At 34.8% G+C, this 18,616-nt stretch overlaps 1 protein-coding gene across 1 annotated transcript; it reads left to right on the top strand.

Moving 5' to 3' along the window:
- The first annotated feature begins 5 nt into the window (after positions 1 to 5).
- LOC128188639 (5'-3' exoribonuclease 1-like) lies at positions 6 to 17,590 on the top strand. The gene is made up of 37 exons (XM_052859805.1): positions 6 to 171; positions 1,440 to 1,571; positions 1,682 to 1,782; positions 2,004 to 2,101; positions 2,240 to 2,349; positions 2,713 to 2,823; positions 3,003 to 3,091; positions 3,302 to 3,389; positions 3,843 to 4,011; positions 4,199 to 4,266; positions 4,549 to 4,653; positions 4,781 to 4,865; positions 5,039 to 5,264; positions 5,461 to 5,617; positions 5,762 to 5,881; positions 6,245 to 6,414; positions 6,555 to 6,681; positions 6,960 to 7,049; positions 7,151 to 7,260; positions 7,369 to 7,494; positions 7,851 to 7,925; positions 8,038 to 8,125; positions 8,558 to 8,764; positions 9,136 to 9,398; positions 9,839 to 9,925; positions 10,154 to 10,286; positions 10,409 to 10,477; positions 10,797 to 10,999; positions 11,276 to 11,834; positions 12,070 to 12,189; positions 12,569 to 12,826; positions 13,452 to 13,578; positions 14,079 to 14,296; positions 14,655 to 14,774; positions 15,096 to 15,198; positions 15,632 to 15,912; positions 16,180 to 17,590. Exons 1-37 carry the CDS (start codon positions 97 to 99, stop codon positions 16,483 to 16,485), a joined length of 5,574 nt encoding a protein of 1,857 aa, XP_052715765.1. The 5' UTR covers positions 6 to 96; the 3' UTR covers positions 16,486 to 17,590.
- Positions 17,591 to 18,616: the final 1,026 nt, after the last annotated feature.

Consider the following 18,616-nt stretch of genomic DNA (forward strand, 5'->3'; position numbering starts at 1 on the left):
AACTTCCGGTGAAGAAGAAGATTGTTTCACAATTAGACACATATTTTACAAAGATTGTATAGATTCGTATATGTTTTCTTACAAAGAATAATCAGCATGGGTGTACCTAAGTTCTATAGATGGGTTAGTGAAAGATATCCATGTCTCAGCGAGACCGTCAAGGAATATCAGGTAAATTATATTTTTTATTAAAATTTAGGTTTGAAATTGGAATGATTCCCGGCTTTTGTCAAAGAGGACAGTTGGTGAATCTCAAACTTTCACAAGTGTAATAAAACAAATCAGGAAACAATTAAATGGTTATTTATAAGCACATATGTTCCAATATCTGTTTGGGACCTCAGGACTTTGATGTGACCCAGGTGTAGTAATATATTTGCACTTTATGTAAAGAACAATTACATCCTTATATCATCTTATCATAGACTCTTTTATCGGTGATTATGTTCACTTTGAATTGCACATAAGATGCATGCGTAGCAGAGCAAGTGCTCACTAGCGCTCGCCAAAATATTTGATACATGGATAGAGTATTTTGTCAAGCACTCTCGCTGTTTAACAATTAAGCGTCAGGTATCTATACAAGTGCTTGAAAGCGCTCACCAAAATATTTGATGCAGGCTTTTGTCAAGCACCCTCGCTGTTTAACAAGCCTCAGGTATCTATAATAACTTATATTTGTGGAGCACACCCTATCTTATGAATTGCAATAACTTTCACTTTCAGAGTGATTAGCATAGCCTATCATTTGTTGCTTTTTACTCTCATTTTGACATTTGGATTTCAAACGCCTGTATGTTTCCCCAAAATCATGTATTGCATGACTACAGGCATTTAATTATCACTCATGCATGTAAATGGTATTTAAACCTTGCTCACCAAGTAATTTAACACCTCAAAATGATTAGTACAAAGCTTGGACAGTGTAAGTGTGCTTCATTTGATAGTATAAATTAAAAGGTTACAATTTACATGAGGGTTATGCTCCAATTAATTTGAAGTTAGAATCCATGTATTATGTTATGCTTTTATGGCACATTTCAACACAGACAAGTGCATGGAATAGGTACACCTAGAACAGACTATTGCAGTAATTTGAGATGTTTCTTTTGACAAGTTCCTGGAATATAGAAAAAAAAACACCAATGACAACATATTCAACTTGATATGAAGTAAATTTTCTGTCCAAATACAAATTCTTTGAATAGTACATGTATGTTGTTCACACCTAAGTACAATTCTAAATTCATTAAAAGTATAAAGTTTTTGTATTTAGGGTACTGAATTTACCATAAGTGTTCTAAAATAAAAATCTTAATTTTGAATTCTTTTAATATGCACTTTGAAATTTGTTCAATCTATTTGATACTGGTAAATACCTTAGCTATATACAATGTATTAAGAGTATTAAATATCCTCAATGTTACAAATTTTTGCAGATTCCTGAATTTGACAACTTATATTTGGACATGAATGGTATCATCCATGTTTGCTCACATCCCGAAGATGATAATCCTCACTTTAGAATAACAGAGGAGAAAATATTTAAGGATATTTTTCATTATCTGGAGGTAAAGAAAAAATGAATTTTTGAACTACCGATAGTACACCATTTTCTGATTCAACTCTTTTTATGTTCTAAGTTGTGATGAAGTTATTAATGAATTTTTCTTCTTTGTAGTTTTTGTTTCGAATGATTAAACCCAGGAAAGTGTTTTTCATGGCAATAGATGGAGTAGCACCAAGAGCAAAAATGAATCAGCAGCGTGGCAGAAGATTTAGGTCTGAATAGCATATTCTGTCTAATTATGCTTATAATGTAAATTTGACACTGAACTTACTTCAAGAATTGAAAAAATAAGAAAGAAAAGAGCTGCCACATACAAATAGTGTAAAATCTGTCTTTCTTGCTATTTTATATACTGGCAGTTGTATGCATTTTCATGAAGATGGAAATTGATAGTTGATATTTTTCAATATTTCATATATAACCTAATTTTTAGGTCTGCACGAGAAGCAGAGGCTTTGGAAAGAAAGGCCAGAGAATCCGGGGAAACTCTGCCTACAGAAAAGAGATTTGATTCAAATTGCATCACCCCAGGTAAAGTATTCTGGTTTGCCATAATCATTATCATATTCTGTAATGTGTATTCTGGCCACACTTTCAATATTTTCTTCACAATTTCTGAAATCAAATGTCACTGAAACAGAAATAACTTTTCTTCTTTGCCTCTTACAGGAACAGAGTTCATGGTGAAGCTACATGAACAGTTAAAGTATTTTGTTACCAGCAAAATTTCCAGTGATCCATTATGGCATGGAGTGGATGTGTACCTATCTGGACATGAGGTAAAATCGTAAGATAGTGATTAAATACATACATTGTATTGTACTTTGAACAATTCAGCCTTTCTGATTTTCTCTTCATCCACTTAGACTAAATTGTTCATAATTATACATTTTACTGTATTACTAGTACAAGTTCTTTTTTGGTTTTATTTACAAGATTTTGACTTGTATGTGATGCTGTAAAAAGTGGCCATTTATACCTATTTTAAATTATGATTTAATTTGTTAGCTTCCTTAATACCTAGTGTAACGGTAAATTTGTACCCGTTTTTACACCATATCAATACCCCCAACTTTATTATTTTTAAAGGAAAGTGGTGTGACCTCTTTGCATTTTACACTGCTCTTTGTTCTATATTTCAGACACCAGGGGAAGGGGAACATAAGGTCATGGACTTTATTAGATGTCAAAAATCTAAGCCAGACTATGACGCAAACACACGCCACTGTCTGTACGGATTGGATGCAGATCTTGTGAGTGATGATCATAACATGCTGATTATAATGGATTAGTTCTGTAGATATAATATATCCCTGTCTTATTACTTGTTTATATAAATTAACTAAAGAGTGTGCTTTCCAGAATGTTTTTTTTCTTTAATATTTACATTTTGACTGAAGAAACATGTACATTGTTTATTTGATGTTGACAGATGATGCTGGGTTTGGCCACTCATGAACCACATTTCTCACTGTTGAGAGAGGAAGTCAGGTTTGGTGGGAAAAAAGACAGGAACAAAAGGTATACCTGTGTTCAAGGAAAAAATGCCTTACTTTCTGTATACAGTGTATTATTGATATATGTTTTGATAGTAATCAAATATTTGCAGTTGTGTGTGGGGGGGGGGGGTGGTCATAGGTTAATGTTACCTTTATCTGTGGATAATTTCTTTAAGTGCACTGTATATTTTATGAATCTTGTAATGTGTTGGGTTGTTTTTGTAATTTATAGACCAGCCACACCTGAAGAGACCACCTTTCATCTTCTTCACCTCTCTCTATTCAGAGAGTATCTTGATTTTGAATTCTCCTTTCTGAAGGTAAACTATATGTATCTTTTTGCATGGCTACTTAGTTAATAGGTAGAATTTTATCTACCTAAGTCACATAGTTTTGGTGTTCAAATGCCTAAAATGTTCAGTTGTTAGTTCAGTGTCAGATCAAATTTATATTTACAACATTTATATAAAAAAACATCTGCCCATTTCTCAAATCCCTAAAGAATTGACTGATTTTGCAGTCATCAGTATTTTATTGAGCGCCTTTTTTTTTTTTGGTTAAGTTGATCCACAGAGATCAAATGCTCATCTAAGAAAGACATCTGATATCAAATTGTATTGATAGGACCATTGTCTCTAAATAATCCATGGATAACATATATACCAGAAGAATACCTATTAATTCACAGAACATGTACTTGACTGATGATATGACCTGTAATTAACATGACATTGTGTGTTCAAATCTTGGGAATTTTTTTTAAATTTATTTAGGACAAGCTGCCATTTGGTTACAGCCTGGAGAACATCATTGATGACTGGATATTGATGGGCTTCTTAGTGGGCAATGATTTCATCCCCCACCTCCCTCACTTACACATACACCACGATGCTCTCCCCTTACTCTGGAAAACCTACATGACAATTCTCCCTGAATGCGGAGGTACATGTAACACTTTTATCGAGAAAAATGTCTGATTTCCATATTAAAAGTCATAGAAGGGAACTTTGTGTTTATGTTTACATTTATATTAATTTGCCTTAAAATTCATTACATAATTAAATGAAACAATTCCAGGAGCTTTGAATACTTTAAATTCATGTAGTAATATGTTTTATAACTACTGTAGGGTACATGAATGAAGGTGGTCATTTGAATCTAGAAAGATTTGACAGATACATGAAGGAACTGGCGAAAGTAAGACATAAAAATCATTAATATGATTAAATATATTTGTCTTTATATTCTCTGTCTACATGTTAAACTCAGACACAATATTTTTACATGAAAGAAAATCTAATGTAGAAATAAATATATTTAAATGATTTTTTGGCAGTTATATTTACATTTAATATTGTTACATTTACATTTTTACAAGAGAAAGTTTTTGATGCTGAACAGATGCAGTACATTTACTTAAATTTATCATGTAAGTAAAATAAAATTTCTGATTTAGTATATGTTTGTTTATTTTTGCAGTTTGATTTGGATAAATTCAGTGAAGTTTTCACAGATCTCAAATGGTTTGAAGGAAAGAAAGCTGAAAGATCAGAAAAAGAGCAGATGGAGGGAAATTCCAGGAAGGTGTGCAGAATCTTACATGTATCTGTAAAACTTCTGAACAATTTTAACCAGATTAACTATGCAGATGCTTTAATTGATATATGTACATGTGTATACCTGTAAAACTACTTTAAAATTTTTTACCCAGAACAAAAAGGATAATCTGAACCAGTTTTTGTTACTGGAGTCTCTGGATAATAGTGAGGTGGAGGGTCAGCCGAGTGAAAATCAGGGTAAGCTGGATATTTAATGAGTGTACATATACATGTACAGTATACTACTTAAAGATACAGTAACTTCATGAAATCTGCCTGTACTTTTCTTAAACAACTGAACATTCTGTATTTATCTACTTGTGCAGTGTATATGCTCATTGTGTATAATTTTGTTTCATATCTGTCATCAGAGAAGTCTCAGTTAGATGAGGATACCGAGGATTTGGCTGAGGAGGAGGACGAGGATAGCGATACGTTTGACGAGGAATTCCGCCTCCATAAGAGGAACTACTATATGACTAAGCTGGAGTATGAGAATGTTGACAAGCAGGTACTGCGGGATCAGTGTGAGGAGTATGTGAGGGCCATTCAGTGGATCCTGCTCTACTACTTTGAGGGTGTTCCATCTTGGAGCTGGTGAGTGAACAGGCTTTTTTTTACTGCTAAAAAAGCCTAATAAATTTATATTCTCAATAATTTAGTAGTTAATGTTTTTAAGAGTTTTTATCTCTTTTGTTTTTATTATAAATTTTCATTATACTAATAATCCTGTAAGAATTTTCAATGGGGGAAAATTGATTGTCTTAATATGTAACAAAATGTTAATTTGCAGGTTTTACCCACATCATTATGCTCCCTTCATCAGTGATGTCACAGACTTTAAGGACATGGAAATCAAGTTTGAGATGGGATCACCATTCCTGCCATTCCAGCAGCTGATGGCCGTGTTACCAGCGCCAAGCAAAGAGCTCCTACCAGAGCCCTATCAGGTCAGTCTCTCAGATACAAGTGCTTGTTTCTATGGTAGAGTGTACCCTTTAACTTTAATAGTAACACAGGAAACTTCATCACTGCGCATGCCCGTATAAAAAATTTACAGACATTGTGACGATGTGTTCTTCATCTGATTACAGAAACTAATGACCCAGGATATTTCGCCTGTGATAGACTTTTATCCAGTAGATTTCCAGACTGACCTGAATGGTAAACAACAAGAGTGGGAGGCGGTGGTCCTCATTCCATTCATAGACGAGGTGGGTGGATCACTGGGTTAATGTTTAATAAATTACATATTCTTGTCTAATTGTACGTAAATGTTTATGTGTATGAGTTACAAAGGTGTGAAATGTGACCAGAATATATGCTTTATACAGTAATTTGAATACAAAATACATGTACATGTATGTACAGAAGTTTCCATCTACAGATTACATACATGTATGTTATCTGAAATACACGTTTTGTTTGTATTAGGAGATTAAATTTTTTTTTTTTAAACTGAAAAGTTCTCTGCAAATACACTCTCATAAAGTCAAAATACATGTTCACATCATTAAAAAAAGTAAACACTATATTTAAATGTTCATATATATTTTGTGTTTTGTTTTGCCTTGCAGGCAAGGTTGTTAGAGGCAATGAAGTCAGTGGAAAATCAGCTGTCGCCCAGTGAGAAGAAAAGAAATGCTCATGGACCCTGCCTTCTGTATGATTACACACCTGACATGCTAGAGCCGTGTACTTCAACAATCCCCGATGTATTCCCAGATATCATTAATAACCATGCCAGGTAAGATTGATCAGGATTTACATTTTCTATCTTGATTTATACTAGGAAGAGTAAACGAACAAATAAATTTTATTTTTTCTCTGAATATGTTATCTACTCCCTATTGAAATGCGGTACACTTCATTGATATTTATGTTTAGATTGAGAGAGCTTGGAGTCGATGCATTTAGAGTGGACCCAGACAAAATGGTGAAGGGCCTCATGCCACAAGTCCGACTGGATGTCTATTTTCCTGGTTTTCCCACCCTCAAACACATACCCCACAAGGTAAATATCTTACTCTCACAAATATACCACTGAAGGTGCAATTTGTAAATTCAGTAAACTCAAAGATACATAATACATGTACATGTACATGTATATAGAAAAAATTAATTTCCTTCCCTCACAAAATTGACAAGAAATAGAAAGTTTTCCACTCTTAAACACAATGTATGAATTTTCTCGAACCCATTTGCTTTTCAACTTCTCATAATAAAGATATTGGAACAAGTACCAAAGTTTTGCTATGTACATATACGTATTTTTTGCTTTTTAATTGGCAGGCCTTCTTGAAGAAGGAAGGAGTTAAAGTATTTCAGATGAATAGCAGAAATGAAAACATGATGCTGGAAATATTGGAAGATCCAGATAAAGTGAGTATAAGTAGGGTGAAATGAAACCACAGTACATGGGCATCTTATCAGGAGATGTTATTTTAAACTAATATGTAAATGGTTGTGATAATTTATTCCAGCCAGTAGATATTGAGGATGTTGCAGAGACATTGTTGGGAAACACAACCTATGTAGGATGGCCTCATTTGTTTGAAGCGAAAGTGGTTCAGGTGTCAAATGATACAGACAGGTAAATAACAGCTTACTGTACGTGTATGACTTAAATATGTCAAACCTTTTTGTGAAACCAGTAGAAAATCACCTACCTGTATTATTAATGAATCAATTCCACCTTAAGGTATGTACTGGTGGAAGCTCATCAGAAGGGAGGGAAAGGTCCAAAAGTCAAAGAGATTGTGAAAGAAGTTTTGAACAACTCTGAGTGCAATATCTGGCAAAAGGAGGTCTCCAGCATCAAGGAAAGGTAACTCAAGTTACAATGGTCAAAATCTGCAGTTTTTTTCTCACATTTTTACCTTTTCTCTGGAACAATTAGTTAATTTCAACCGAACCTGACCCAAAAAATCCTTTGGCAAAAGGCTTTCTGGTTGTTCAAATAAATGGCTAGGCTCTCTCCCAAGAGAACAATGAAAATAAGGGTTGTTTATTTCAAAAATCTTCTACAGATCCAATTAGTCAATAAGATATTTTTATTTTACTTAAGTTTCCGTAACATGTACATGTATATGGTATATTAAAATTTGCACAAACCATTTGTCTTTAATTTTGTCTCAGAGTTATGAATAACGATTTTTACACAATGATATGCTTGATTTCCAGATACCATGACCGTTTGGGTGTTGTGATAGGAAATACCTCAGTCTTGTTAAAAGCTTTGCCAATGAATGGTAGAACGTAAGTAACTTTTTACATTCTAGTATGTTCATAAAATAACATTAATTTTGTGATTATCAAAAGTATGCTTAAAGCAATGTCAGCAATAGCCCTAATTATTTTTATTTTGAAGGTTTGGTTGTGGATCACATGGAGTGATTACCCTTCAGAAACAGTTTTCTCAAAACCCGGTTCCTTTTGTTTACCAGGCCACAGTCAAGGTTAGTTATTGTTAACATACGCTTTATTCATGTTAATATGAACTGGTAAATACATATGAATGTATGACCTTGTAAAATGCTTGTACATTTACATGTATATTTATCAGTACATGTATATACCGGTACATGTTTTTTATGCTTAAAATAAAAAAATCATTAATCTATAGAATTTAAATGTGTTATATTAAGCGTGTAATTGTATGATATTTGGTGGGAAAATATTTTAGCAACTTAGCATACATGTAGCATAGATTTGATTAAACTATATCTGCATCTACATTTATTTTTATATATTCATACATGTATGCATGACATTGACTTAGCAAAAGCTGAGTTGTGCTAAAACCATAAAAAAAAATACACAGCCAAGTAAAAGGCATTTTCACAGTATTTTACAGTAAAATTATAGTGCATTTTTTACTTTGGTTTCAGGATATTTCAGTCCATGACCCCAGTTTCTGCCAGTACAAGACCCTGTCTGAGTTGTTCCCTGTGGGTGAGGTGGCCTTCATGTTAGGGTGGCCACACTACGGCTGTCAGGGGGAGGTGTTAGATGTGGAGGAAGGAGAGAGCCCCAGGGTCAGGATCAACGTCACCACCCTGGAGGAACCCAACCTAGCAAAGTTTAACGATACCGAGGTTTGTAATGTTCAATGAAATAAGACAAACATGTAGTTGAATGTGTCATAATGTGAAGTTTCCACAATATTTGTAGCATACACCAATTTTTTTTTTTATTTTAGAGTTGATCAATAAATTTGAAAAATCATTGAAGTGCATCATTTAATAACACTTATTTTGTATTGATAGGATCTTTGGCCAGGAATTTACTTATTCTTGAAACTGTAATTTTTACTTAATCTATGAAAATTTGATGCTCAGGAATATAAATGAAACCTTTAAGTTAATACATGTACATGTAAATATATGAAATGTATACTTAAACATAAATATGTAAGCTGTGTATGTCTAGTTGTCTCCTCCGACAGTAACAATTTATTTTTCAACAGAGGTACAACCAGCAGTATTACACCTCGTTCCAAGCAGCCCAGTGGCTGGGAATCGGCTCCCACTTTCTGTCTCGAATCACTGGCTGTATATTCATCAAACCTGGATCTCGGGCAAATCCCAAAGACGCTCACATGGTGAACATTGGTCTGAACCTGAAGTTTACTAAGAAGTGTGAGGAAATCCCAGGTTATACCAGATTGACCCCAGAGGGATGGCTGTACTCCCAGAAAGCCTCAGACACAGTTCTAGAATACCTAGAAAAGTAAAAAAAAGTTTAATATTGAGACTTTTAAAATGGTTTTTTTTTTACTTAGTCTATCAAATTTGGAAATTTCAATGAATAGATGTGACTTTACATTAATTTATCTTTTTTGGTCAGTATTACTGTAAACATTAATTTCCTTCTAATTTTTGAAATATGCACGCTAAGATAGAACTTTGGTACTCTTTGTCATTGATTAAAACTCAAAGTATTAAAAATAATCATGAAGGTTGACATTATATCATTCATGATTGAATGATATAGATTTGCAGAAAAATATAATGTTTACCCTTCTTGTCATCATGTACATATAGTTTTAAGTGAGTTTAAAATATTAGTCAGATATATTACATATAAGTACATTGAGTTTCTAACTTTATCTGGCTTCATCTGTTTATACTGTACATAGTACCTGGGTAATGTATTTTGTTTCTCTGTAGATTCCCAGAACTTTGGGACATTGTTGCTAACATGGACAGAGAAAAGAATGATGTGATCTATGAAGAAGATATCTTTAAAAATTTGAGGTACTGAATTTTTTAAAAGTCAGACATACACATGATTACATGTATATATTTTAAAAATCCAGAAACTTTGATTCACTAAGTGAGTTTAGCATAGATCTATTTTTGAAAATTAGAATATTTTTGAATAGTTTTATTTATGAATATTGAATATTGACTCACTCAGATATTAATTTTATAATGCAATGTATATTTTTTTGCAATTTGTATCTGATGTTTTTTTTAATGCAGAGAGACCATGGAGAATGTAGTCGAGTACGTGAAGTCCCTGCCCTGCTCCCAGATCAAACCCCAGAAAGTGGGCGCCGATGTGCTGGACGAAGGAGTGGTCCAGGCCATCCAGAAAGAGGCTCAGACCATCAATGTAAGGTCACCCGGGGTCACTGACAGAAAAAAATATCTCAACAACAACTGTATGTGTTTCTTTGTTAAAATAGTTAATGAAATATTGAGTTGTATTGATATGTAGCTTTTTTTTAACTGAAGGAGAGGAATAAAAAGAAGATGAATGTGAAGAAAGTGAAGATGCAAGTGAAACCTTATCTATTGTACAAGGTAAGAGCTGTAACATGTAATGACTTTCCTATCTAAGTCCCTTTTTTATCAGATTCATTCATAGTGGTATATTTTTCTTTTAAAAATTGTGTTTTGACATTCACTGTATGTGTACATAAACCGGTACATTAAATGTGCAAATACCCTTCTATGGTGCATTCAAAGTTGTGTGCTTTTTCACATGACTCTTATAGTACTTAAACAACTCCATTAGCTGATATATTAAGTACTACTCTATTAGATCTACTCTTCAATCTTATCTTCTATTTAAACATTTCCTTTAGTAAACATAGTGAGTCTCCATTTATATCTTTTTCAGCCTCTAATTATCCAAGGAGGTGTGGTACCAGACCCCACTGTTCAGTACGAGATGTTTGACAGAGTGGTTAACGTCAGGACTGGCTACTCAGTACCCTTCGGTCTAAGGGGGACGGTGGTGGGAATACAGAAAGGAGAAAAGGATGCAGATGCAATATACGATATCATATTTGATGAGGAATTCCCTGGAGGAATAGTTATCAGGTAGAAGCAAAAGGGTTACTGTAAAAATGGGGCCGGGGGGAGGTTTATGCATGGGGGAAACTTACACTAGTTAAGCTTAAAACCGCATAAAATACCCCTGCACATAAGGTACAAAGAATTAAAACCTTAGAGTGGTAAATAATGCAAACATGTATTGCTTGACTACAGAAAACGCATACTTAACCAAGCACGTCAATAACCACTTTTAGAGTACTGAAAAATAATTAATTGTTAAAAATTATTCCAAGTATGCTAAGTATCAATGATCACTTTCAGGGGATCTTCAGAAAGAGGATACAGACTTCAGTCAGCAGCAATGATCAACATCACCCATGGATGTCGTAAAAATGGGGCTGCAAAAGACCCAAGATCACAAACAGCCCAGGAACAACATCGTGGTGGACAGTTCCAGAACAGCAAAAGCTACTCAGGGGTACAGTACCAACAAAGGCAGCAGTCCTATCCCTCAGGAAACCAAAGTAGGGGGTTCAATTCCTATGCCGATGCTTCCCGGGGAAGTCAAGGGTCATACAGTAGCCTGAAAAATCGGAACGATAACAGCAGGAACCAGGATTACGATAAGGAGTGGGGTTATAATAAGGGACAGAGAAATTCACAGTGGGATAGGGGGTATTCCGGAGACTACCAGGCTAATATAAACTATGATGGTTATAACGATAGAGGTCACAGTTCAGAAGGTTCCTGGCGTAGAGGGGGGAACGATAATGGAGACAGTTGGAGGCGGGGTCAGAATGGAGGCAGGGACGTGAGGCAGCAGCAGAAGGAGGAGAACCGGAGGGAGAACCAGATCAAGTCACAGCAGAATAAATCACAGGTACTGTAGATTCCTTATTTTACGCAAGTACTTAATTCTGCAATTCAACTGTTTTTCATCAAATTGCAAGAATATAAAATTGCCAACACTACATTTTTAGTATAGTTTCATTTAGTTTACATCTGTCAGAAAAACTAAAGCGAGATTTAAAATCCGCGAGATGTGCCTCTCACAATTTTACAGTAGTTGACTACCATATGTTGTTGACTAGTATGTTGGCTTATTGTGTTTACAGAGTAAGGAAAGGGATGTAGATTTAAGACAGCAGAGTTTTGATGGCAGTGATTCGGTGAAGCCCACTTTTGTGACACCCAAAGTAACTCAGCAGGCTAAAAAGGACGACAGCTCAAGAAAGGTACATAAACAATTATTAGTCAGCTATCATAAAAACCCAATGCAATTTTAACCAATCACAGTAATAATTGGTGCTACAATTAACAAATACATGTGCATATATTGCCTGTTTAAGTTTCATGATATTCTCTCTCTCTCTCTCTCTCTCTCTCTCTCTCTCTCTCTCTCTCTCTCTCTCTCTCTCTCTCTAATTACTACAAGGTATGAGATATGGGCATTTCAGCATTCTTGGCAACTGAATAGACAGTTCAAAATGATGATGATGTAATGTACAGTAACATGTAATTATACATAGTACCGATAAATGACAAACATGTAATTTACAATCTTCACTACAAATGGTGAATGTTATTTGTATGGCAATTTTTATCTGTTTACAGAGTATTCCTGATGGACAAAGTGAGTTTGCAAATATGTGGAAAGAGTTACAGTCATCCAGCACATCCAGCAAACCCAAGGAGACAACTAAGCCTATCACCCTGGACCAAGCAGCAGCGGCCCTGGACAAGGTCCCAAGTCCCCAGGCTCCTCAGAGTGCCGCCGACCAGAAGCCGCCCAGCACCACGCTGGAGCAACTGTTCAATCAGGCCAAGTCTGCCCAGGAGCAGACAGCTAAAGAAAAATCACCAAATGCTGAGGTTAGTGAAAGATATGAAAATCAAATATTGGTGAGAAAGTCCATTACATGTAAATAAAATATGAAGTAGTTATAGTGCCCTGATCTTTGGCACCTTATAAAGAATAGTCATCCATCTGTCCATCTGCTCTTTTGGCATTTAATACTATCAGTCTCTCCATCAATTCATGTGACATCTTTATCTGTACCATATTTTCTTTCACCTTAGCCCAATTTGGCTCAGAATGTCACTTTTCCTAAGACATGCCTCTAGATGATGAAAGATGGTTGTACAGTAACCTTAAACTAAGTTTCTAAGTCAAAAGTCAAAATCATTGTAGAACTCTGTAATATCCTTGTCCAGAGGATATCATTTCTAATGACCCTCTCTCTCTCTTGTACTTCAGTCATAGAATGCTTGTTGGATAAATGATATTCAATGACCTTGAACTTAACTCAGTTAAAGGTTAAGGTCACAACAGAGTCCTTTTAAAATAAAATGTTTTTTGTCCTACATGTCCGTTATAAATGCGGGCCCTTTGAGATGGTTACAATCTCAATGATGTCTGGTTCTTCTCTCTGAGCCCAGGATTTGTTTAATAATGGTGGTCATGTTTGGATGTATGATTGTATTTTTTGTTTTGTAGGACACTGCAGCAGCTCTGAAGCAGATGCTGAAAATTGGTTCTGATCAAGAAAACACAAATTCACCATCAAAACCTAATACTAATAAAGACTTTATGCGGCAGTTGTCAGTTCAAGAACTGTTTGATGGTACATGTTACATGCAAACACAAGTTTATATTTTTTACTTTTATTTCCCCTCAAAATATCCTCACACTTTTAACCATTCTGATAAAAAAGCAAGAAAGTTTATCACTAAACTTCAGTGATCATTGCTTTGGTAGCATGTACATGTGTATAACAGTATTGTAGATTCCTTATTTAACATTAGTACTTATTTCTGCAATTATCTAGCAGGAGTACTTATTTCTGGAAGTCTGCTGTTTTGTATCAAAATTTCAACAGCATAATATTAAGAGCCCCAAACTTTTGTAATTATTTTATAAAGTGCATAACTGTTAGAAAAATAAAGACAAGATTTTTGAAACTGAGAGAGTTTGATTTTACATGAATATTAATTCCTTACTTTTAATTATGAGTTCAGAGTTTGTACTTGTATAATTACTGTACCAGTCATTTACTGTATTTACACATGCATGATTGTGTGAGAATAGAATTGAATAATCTTAGTATTTCACACTGTACTTAAGGTGCTAAGCAGCTACCTCCCACCACCCAGCTGGCTCCCGGTCAGTCCCCTCAGGGACAGGACAGGCAGAGACAGAAGGCCCCCGACCACCAGGAGCAAGGCCAGAGGAACCACCCTTCCCAGCCACCCCAGGGACACCGTAGGAACCCGGTGCAGGATCTTGCAACCTGGTGCAGGTCACTTGGAAAACCCGAACCTAGATATGATTTTGTTGGACAAGTGAGTACTATAGTCTTGTCGCTGTTTGTTGGGCACAGTTTTTTTGGCAAATCGATAAAATAAAAATGTTACTGTAAGAAGGAAGCATGGCTAAATAAGTGGGAGAGCCAATATGATCTTCAAAACCATGGAATTCTGAAAATCTACAAAATTTGATGCCCACAAGTTTTTTTGAAATTTTTTTGAAACCACAATACATGTAAAGAGGTGGACATATTATTTAGATGTATTTTTGGCCAGAATTTCATTAAATATATTTACATTTGCATGTATATGTTTAGTTTTTTGAACAACAACAGATAAGGTAAAATGAATCTATACTGTAATTATTCTAAGAATGTTTTGCTTTGTATTGTAGCCCGGTGCCTATAGCTGCATTGTGACATTAATACCAGATGGTGCTAGATTTAAGGGATCAGAGATGAGAAATCAGCAAGATGCCATTGAAAATGCAGCAGCTATTACTCTTCTTCAGATTGTAAGATTAAAAACATGTACATTTATAATACAAGTAGCATTTTTTGTTTGTTAATTTTTGTATTACAAGTTCAGTAGCAATACAAATTACGGTAATAATTACAGGGTATACTAGTATGACATTGTGCATTTACACATGCAGTTCATGCAAAGAATTTTGCTTTGCAGTGAGAGGTGAACATGTACATGCACTTAGTATGCATGTATGCATATTGAAAGAAGCAAGTAGTGAAATGCTGGATATTGGACATATAAAAATGTGCAGTGAGTGTAACGTACATGTAGATTTGATTATTCCTGATGTCCCAGTATTTAATTTTAGGGAGGACAGCAAATGAATGCCCAGATGGGATTACCTGGAATGAGACAATTAGCTTCACCAAATTCAGCATTCAAACCAGTACCACAGATGCTACCACCCTATAGTAAGACTTGTTTTGAAATGATTTAGATTCTATTTAGCTGTTTGTTGTAAGCCGGATAAGCTCATATTCATGCAAGTTTGTAAAGTACCACTTTTTGACTGACAAAATTATGCATACCTTAAATTTTACTTGCTCAATAATGTTCATACCTACATGTATTCATTATTATTTAATATATACATGTATGTGCTCATATACTTATAATATTCAGTATAAAGCATTTGCATGGTGGCTGTTTTTGGTCAGTTCATTTAAAAGGCAAGTTACATGCAGATGAAAGTTGTATTGATGATCAGTTAATTCACTATTTAAGTTTGATAAATACATGTGTTTATCATGATTTACAGATCATTTGGAATCTAAGCATATGTGCTGAAAGAGACCATTTTTAGTAAGAAGAACTGACTTTTTATCAGTGTTTCTTATATTTTAGATATGGGTCCTAACATGCGACTTCCAAGGCATCATGGTCCTCCCATGCAACAGTTCTATGTACCTCCACAGTATAGAAACTTTAGACCTCCTCCAGCATACTATAATGGTCCCAACAAACAGAACCCAGGTAATTACCAGGGGCCCAACCATCCCAATCAGCAGGGTCAGTGGAGGCCACAGTCTGGTGGTCACAACAGCAAACATGGAGACAGAGCAGCAAATCCTGAGGACAGGAAATCAGACCTAGACCCTCACAGCAACCCTTTTGTACCGCTGCAGGTGTGTAACATAACAAATTCTTGTACTTGGATTTATTATAGAGGAAATATTTCATGTACATGTTGAAAGGAGGGTGTTACTACTAGACTAGTATTAATAATGAAAGGAAATGGTTCATATGAAGGAAAAGGCCTTTAAATTTTCTCAGTTGAACTTTTTTGTAAAAATTCAACGTACCATTTATGGTACTTGTTTGATATAACATAAAGTGTTTTTAGTTACAATATATTTATCTCCCAATCATAAATTATTTATATTTATTTCAAGGTAACAAGACAACAGAAAACCCCAAACAAAAGGAAAGAGTCCGATCCTGGACAGGAAACAAGTGAGAGGACTGGGTCAGAAAGAGTGGAAAACAAGAGAGAATCGGGGACACATGAAAACACATCAGCAGGGAGTAAAAAGAGGGACTTGAACCAGGCTGCCAATCAAGTGGGTCCTGATGCCAAATCTGTTACCAAGGGAAACGCTAATCAGAAAAATTCAGAAAAGTCGCCACACAAGGCTCAGGGGGGTCACAACAAGAGAAGGTCTCGTATCGCAGCCAACTTAAATTTCGGTGCATCTTGATTTTTCAGCGGCACTATAGCAGTGATTAAATTGTAGTTGTAAACTTTGATTCGTGTTGGAAAGAAGGTGCAGTCTTTTTTTTAATGAGGAAACGTTGTTTTGGCATTGTATACTGCAATTTTGTGATACAAATCAAAAGAGCAGTCCGTCCAGTTTCAATAAAAATAATTTGGACACGGTCATGTGTGCACATACATGTACATGTGTATTTATGTAATACATGTATACGTTTTTCTGTAGTTTTAAAAATTAAAACTACAGAGATTTAGTATGTTTTTATTGTAAACTGTGTTCAGTGAATCAATGGAGTATTTTATTTCATTCATGAATCTGGAGTAACAATGGTAATATCAATCCACTGAACTCCATGCATTTTATTTTTGTCTCATACAAAAACACATTTCTGCTACAGAATGTTCTGTGTTATGATATTTTTTAGATATGAGAAACTAGTAGTTTCTTTTATGTTTCTTTTGAAAAATGTGATATGTAATTTTTCTGTGGTGATGTTTTGAAATGTATCTACCGTAATTAATAATTTTCTGAGTGCTTAAAATTTTACTTTATTTTGGGGGAGGAATAAAGGTAAAGATAAATAATTCCAAATTTGGTGTATATTAATGTAGAAGAATATATTAAGATTATTCCCCAGTCTCACGAATTTATATAAGAAAAAAAGGTATAGAAAAGAAGCCCAAAATGCCTCTGTATGCAAATGTTTTAATACATATTATTAATTCATTTAAAAAGGATTGAATCAACTTTTGATATGTATCAATACTAAAATGTCCCATTCCCCCTCAAATGGATTGCTTCATGTACTATACAATGCACATGTGAACATGTGTTTAAAATTTAGTAAGACACATGTACATTAAGTATTTTATAAACTATTTACTTGTAGGCTCTAACTGAACCGTGTGAATCCCAGGAACTTTGAGCTGTTATACAATTTTTTTTACCTGTCTACTGTGTTTTCTTGTACAAGTACTGTTGTGCATCTTATAGATTTTTCTTGAATGATATTCATGTATATTTTGTATAAAATGTTCTGTGAATTCCTGACTGAAAAAAGTAAAAGATAAAAATTTGTTCAACATCCATATTTTACATTCAAGTTTGTTCACACCATGGAGGTATAGAATAGGGTACTTTTTATATCCTATAACCAGGCACTATAACCAGGATATGCGCATGCGTGAACCAACTTTCCATCGGGATCGGTAAACGATTGGAAGGAAATTCGAGGTATAGAATAGGGTACTTTTTATATCCTATAACCAGGCACTATAACCAGGATATGCGCATGCGTGAACCAACTTTCCATCGGGATCGGTAAACGATTGGAAGGAAATTCGAAAGCTATTTGGAGGAACTTCGAACTGATATATGTGCAATTTAAAAATGCGATTTTTATATGAAAAATATGATCAGAAGTGATAAAAATGTTATGTACATTAGATTTTACACCAAAAAATTAAATAAATAATTGAGAGAACAATCAAAATCAATGTTACAGGAAAACAACAGGCACTTAGCATCGGAGGGGGGGGGGGTTGGGATGGGGGCATGGACACGGAACTGCCCCCCTCCAGCACACGTTTTATCGCAGCAAATATTTTTCTTGAATTTACTTATAAAAAAGTAAATTAACATACAGTTGCACCCCCCCTAATGTTTTTGGGACCATGTAAAATTTGAAATGAAAGAGAGGAAATAAACTGTGAAATTGAAGTTAAAGGTACACTTAGCCCCCTACCCCCACGGATTAGGATTTTCAATTATTTAAAAAGAATTTTTGAGTTGTTTTTTTTTTCAAGGCAAGATTGGATGAGTCTGCCCTCAACCCACTTTGCTACGATGCTAGGTGCCTGAACAAAATATCATGGTTTCATTACATACATGTATGCTAGTATAAAGACTTTATGTAAACCAATATTATCTCGTGCATTGTTCCATTCACCAGGTTCTACAAACACCTTAGTCCAAAATAAATAAAAAATGCAAGACTAGGAGGGGAAGAAAGAAGAAATCTATTTTCCTTTTTTTTTTTACTCAGGAGCTATTTTGTTGGGGGGGGGGGTATTAGGGGTGAACATGTCACTGACCCCTTGTAGATCTACCCATGACC

This window comes from Crassostrea angulata, chromosome 6, assembly GCF_025612915.1.
Source record: "Crassostrea angulata isolate pt1a10 chromosome 6, ASM2561291v2, whole genome shotgun sequence".
Taxonomy (NCBI): domain Eukaryota; kingdom Metazoa; phylum Mollusca; class Bivalvia; order Ostreida; family Ostreidae; genus Magallana; species Magallana angulata.

Coding starts and splice junctions, on each gene's coding strand:
- LOC128188639 (XM_052859805.1), top strand. CDS start 97: ATGGGTGTACCTAAGTTCTATAGATGGGTTAGTGAAAGATATCCATGT. Junction 12,827..13,451: donor AAAAATCACCAAATGCTGAG/GTTAGTGAAAGA, acceptor TTTGTTTTGTAG/GACACTGCAGCAGCTCTGAA. Junction 15,199..15,631: donor ACAGATGCTACCACCCTATA/GTAAGACTTGTT, acceptor CTTATATTTTAG/ATATGGGTCCTAACATGCGA.